Source organism: Carcharhinus amblyrhynchos, chromosome 9, assembly GCF_965287045.1.
Source record: "Carcharhinus amblyrhynchos chromosome 9, sCarAmb.v2.hapA, whole genome shotgun sequence".
Classification (NCBI taxonomy): Eukaryota; Metazoa; Chordata; class Chondrichthyes; order Carcharhiniformes; family Carcharhinidae; genus Carcharhinus; species Carcharhinus amblyrhynchos.
Genome location: NC_137332.1, coordinates 100,998,839 through 101,001,521, shown reverse-complemented (window position 1 = coordinate 101,001,521; position 2,683 = coordinate 100,998,839). Strand labels below are relative to the sequence as shown.

At 52.3% G+C, this 2,683-nt stretch overlaps 1 protein-coding gene across 1 annotated transcript; it reads right to left on the bottom strand.

Annotated features, from left to right (window-relative positions):
* Window positions 1-387: 387 nt before the first annotated feature.
* LOC145348147 (class I histocompatibility antigen, F10 alpha chain-like) lies at window positions 388-2,405 on the bottom strand. The gene is made up of 4 exons (XM_080196311.1): window positions 2,324-2,405; window positions 1,636-1,896; window positions 962-1,234; window positions 388-691 (listed from the first exon to the last, which is right to left on the bottom strand). Exons 1-4 carry the CDS (start codon window positions 2,385-2,387, stop codon window positions 405-407), a joined length of 885 nt encoding a protein of 294 aa, XP_080052437.1. The 5' UTR covers window positions 2,388-2,405; the 3' UTR covers window positions 388-404.
* Between the last annotated feature and the right edge of the window lie 278 nt (window positions 2,406-2,683).

The window sequence follows — 2,683 nt, the reverse complement described above, 5'->3', positions numbered from 1 at the left end:
ATACTGGGCCCTGACCAACTAAAGGATCTCATTACACACAGAACCCTGTCCCACTGTAATGTCCAATAACGCAATGGGTCCTGTATCCCAGTTATTTCCCAGGATGGACCAGGCCCTGTCGTGCTGTAATATCCCAAAGTACACCAGGCCTTATCCATCCTGTAATATCCCACAACACACCCGATCCTGTTGCACTGTAGTACAGCAGAATACAGTGGGGTATGATTCATACCAAATCCACAGACACACAAATGTTTCCCTCTAATAGTGACACCATGATATATAACACATTGAAGGTTAATATTTATTTCCCTCTCTCTGTATCCCGGGCCTCAGGCTGTCCTGGGCTGCCAGCTCAGCACTGACCCTCCCTCCTGTGATCCTGCTCTGAGGCTGGGTCCTCTCTAACAGTGAGAAACAGTCTTACCGTAAATCACCACCAGTGTCTCCTTCATCCCGCTGTGTTCCACCCGACAGGAATACTCGGCCTGGTCATCTGGATCAAACTCGATCCATTTCCGGATCTGGTAGGTGCTGTCGTGATTGGGTAAGATCCCAGTGGACAGAGTCTCACCAATCACCACTCCATCTCTCCACAGATTCACCTCGATGGCTTGAGGGTAAAACCCGGTGACGGCACAGGACAGCTGGTTAGAATCACCCAGACGGGTAAAGGACACGACGGGGGCAACTGAGAGAGAAAGAAAGAGGAGTCAGTTCAGGAACCTCGAGATAGAGAGTCCCGGCATCACCCCCTTCACCGACTCTCACTCCCCCCTCACTCACCGACTCTCACTCCCCTCTCACTCACCGACTCTCACTCCCCCCTCACTCACCGACTCTCACTCCCCCCTCACTCACCGACTCTCACTCCCCCCTCACTCACCGACTCTCACTCCCCCCTCACTCACCGACTCTCACTCCCCCCTCACTCACTGACTCTCACTCCCCCCTCACTCACCGACTCTCAATTCTCTATGTCCGTACTCCAGGTATTTTCTCAGCCACTCGATACACTCCACCTCCAGGTAATCTTTCCATCGCTGGTTGTCGTTAGTCTGTCGGTCCCACCTGTTTTTGCTGAGTTCCCCCCAGGGCACCGGGGTCACCCACACCATGTGATCCTTGTCGAAGCTGATAAAATCGTGTCCGTCCCACCCATACTGGATGAATCCACTCGTGGTCCCATCATCTCTCAGGTCACAGCCAGTCATCAGCTGGTGGACATGGATTCCTGTGGATCAGAAACAGAGTCCATTATCAAATAAACAGGTTGGACTAAAACCTGGTGTTGTCAGACTTTTTACTGTGATCAGAAACACAAACAGCCAATCAGAGACAGTCCCAATGGGTGATCTCACCTGCACAGCCAATCGGAACCAATCTCACTGGGCAATCGCATCCAAACAGCCAATCAACATCAACTAAACATTCTCCCCGCCCCCCCGGCACAAACACACACTCACACAGCCAATCAGAGCCAGCCTCAATCCCTCCACACATTCACAGCCAATCACATTTCCTGTCACATCTCCAATCGCAGCCAATCAGCCTCTGGCTCCCGGTTCCTGATCCACTCTGAGTTTCTCCTCATTCCCACCTGGATCCCCGGGTGCTGGGAGAGTGAGCACTCACCTCCTGTCTGGCTGCTGCGGGACATGAGGAGCGGAATCCTATGTTTAAGACGCGTCTCCTGCTCCTGTGCGAGGATCTTCTTCCTCTCCCAGGCTGCCGGACCCTCGCTCTCCACCATCCACTGCTCCCGGGGGATCAGCTCCCTCCGATCACTGTCGTACATAACAAACTGGACACCGTCCACATAACCGACAGCCACAAACTCCGGGAAACCCGGGATCGGAGTCATTCCCGTGAAGAAATACCGGAGAGAGTGAGAGCCTGAAATAGAGAGAGAGAGAATTCAGGATATACACCCTAAAAACACCAACACCCTCACACACACACACACACACACACACACAGATCAGGGCATGAACCCCAAAACACTGATTCCAAACAGAGAGCAAAACCTCCACCCAGCCTGGCATTGCCCCTCTCACACCCCATCACTCACTGACCCAGGGTTAATGCCCCAGTACCCAGCCTGGCATTGCCCCTCTCACACCCCATCACTCACTGACCCAGGGTTAATACCCCAGTACCCAGCCTGGCATTGCCCCTCTCACACCCCATCACTCACTGACCCAGGGTTAATGCCCCAGTACCCAGCCTGGCATTGCCCCTCTCACACCCCATCACTCACTGACCCAGGGTTAATGCCCCAGTACCCAGCCTGGCATTGCCCCTCTCACACCCCATCACTCACCTGCAGACACCTCTCCACACAGAAGGACCAGCTCTATCAGTCCAATCATTGCTGCTTCCCTCATCTTGGGGAAACATTTGGAGGAAACTTTTTCAAAGAAAGGCCATTTTCACAACTCACTCCTTCTGTCTTTTCCGGTTCAGACTGAGCCTCAATCTGATTGGCTCAGTCCTAACTTGTGTCCAATCAGAATAAAGAGATTTAGTGAGTCATCAGTCTCCGGCAGAACAGAGAAAAACAGGTTGAGAAACTGCCTCAATGTTGAGAACAGTCCAATCAGGTAAATATAGTTGGTTTCTCACTGTGGGACAGTGGTTAGCAAACCCTGAAAGCTTGCGAGTTTACTATCAACTAAATCAG

Coding starts and splice junctions, on each gene's coding strand:
- LOC145348147 (XM_080196311.1), bottom strand. CDS start 2,387: ATGAGGGAAGCAGCAATGATTGGACTGATAGAGCTGGTCCTTCTGTGT. Junction 1,897..2,323: donor GTGTGGAGAGGTGTCTGCAG/GTGAGTGATGGG, acceptor TCTCTATTTCAG/GCTCTCACTCTCTCCGGTAT. Junction 1,235..1,635: donor CCGCAGCAGCCAGACAGGAG/GTGAGTGCTCAC, acceptor TCTGATCCACAG/GAATCCATGTCCACCAGCTG.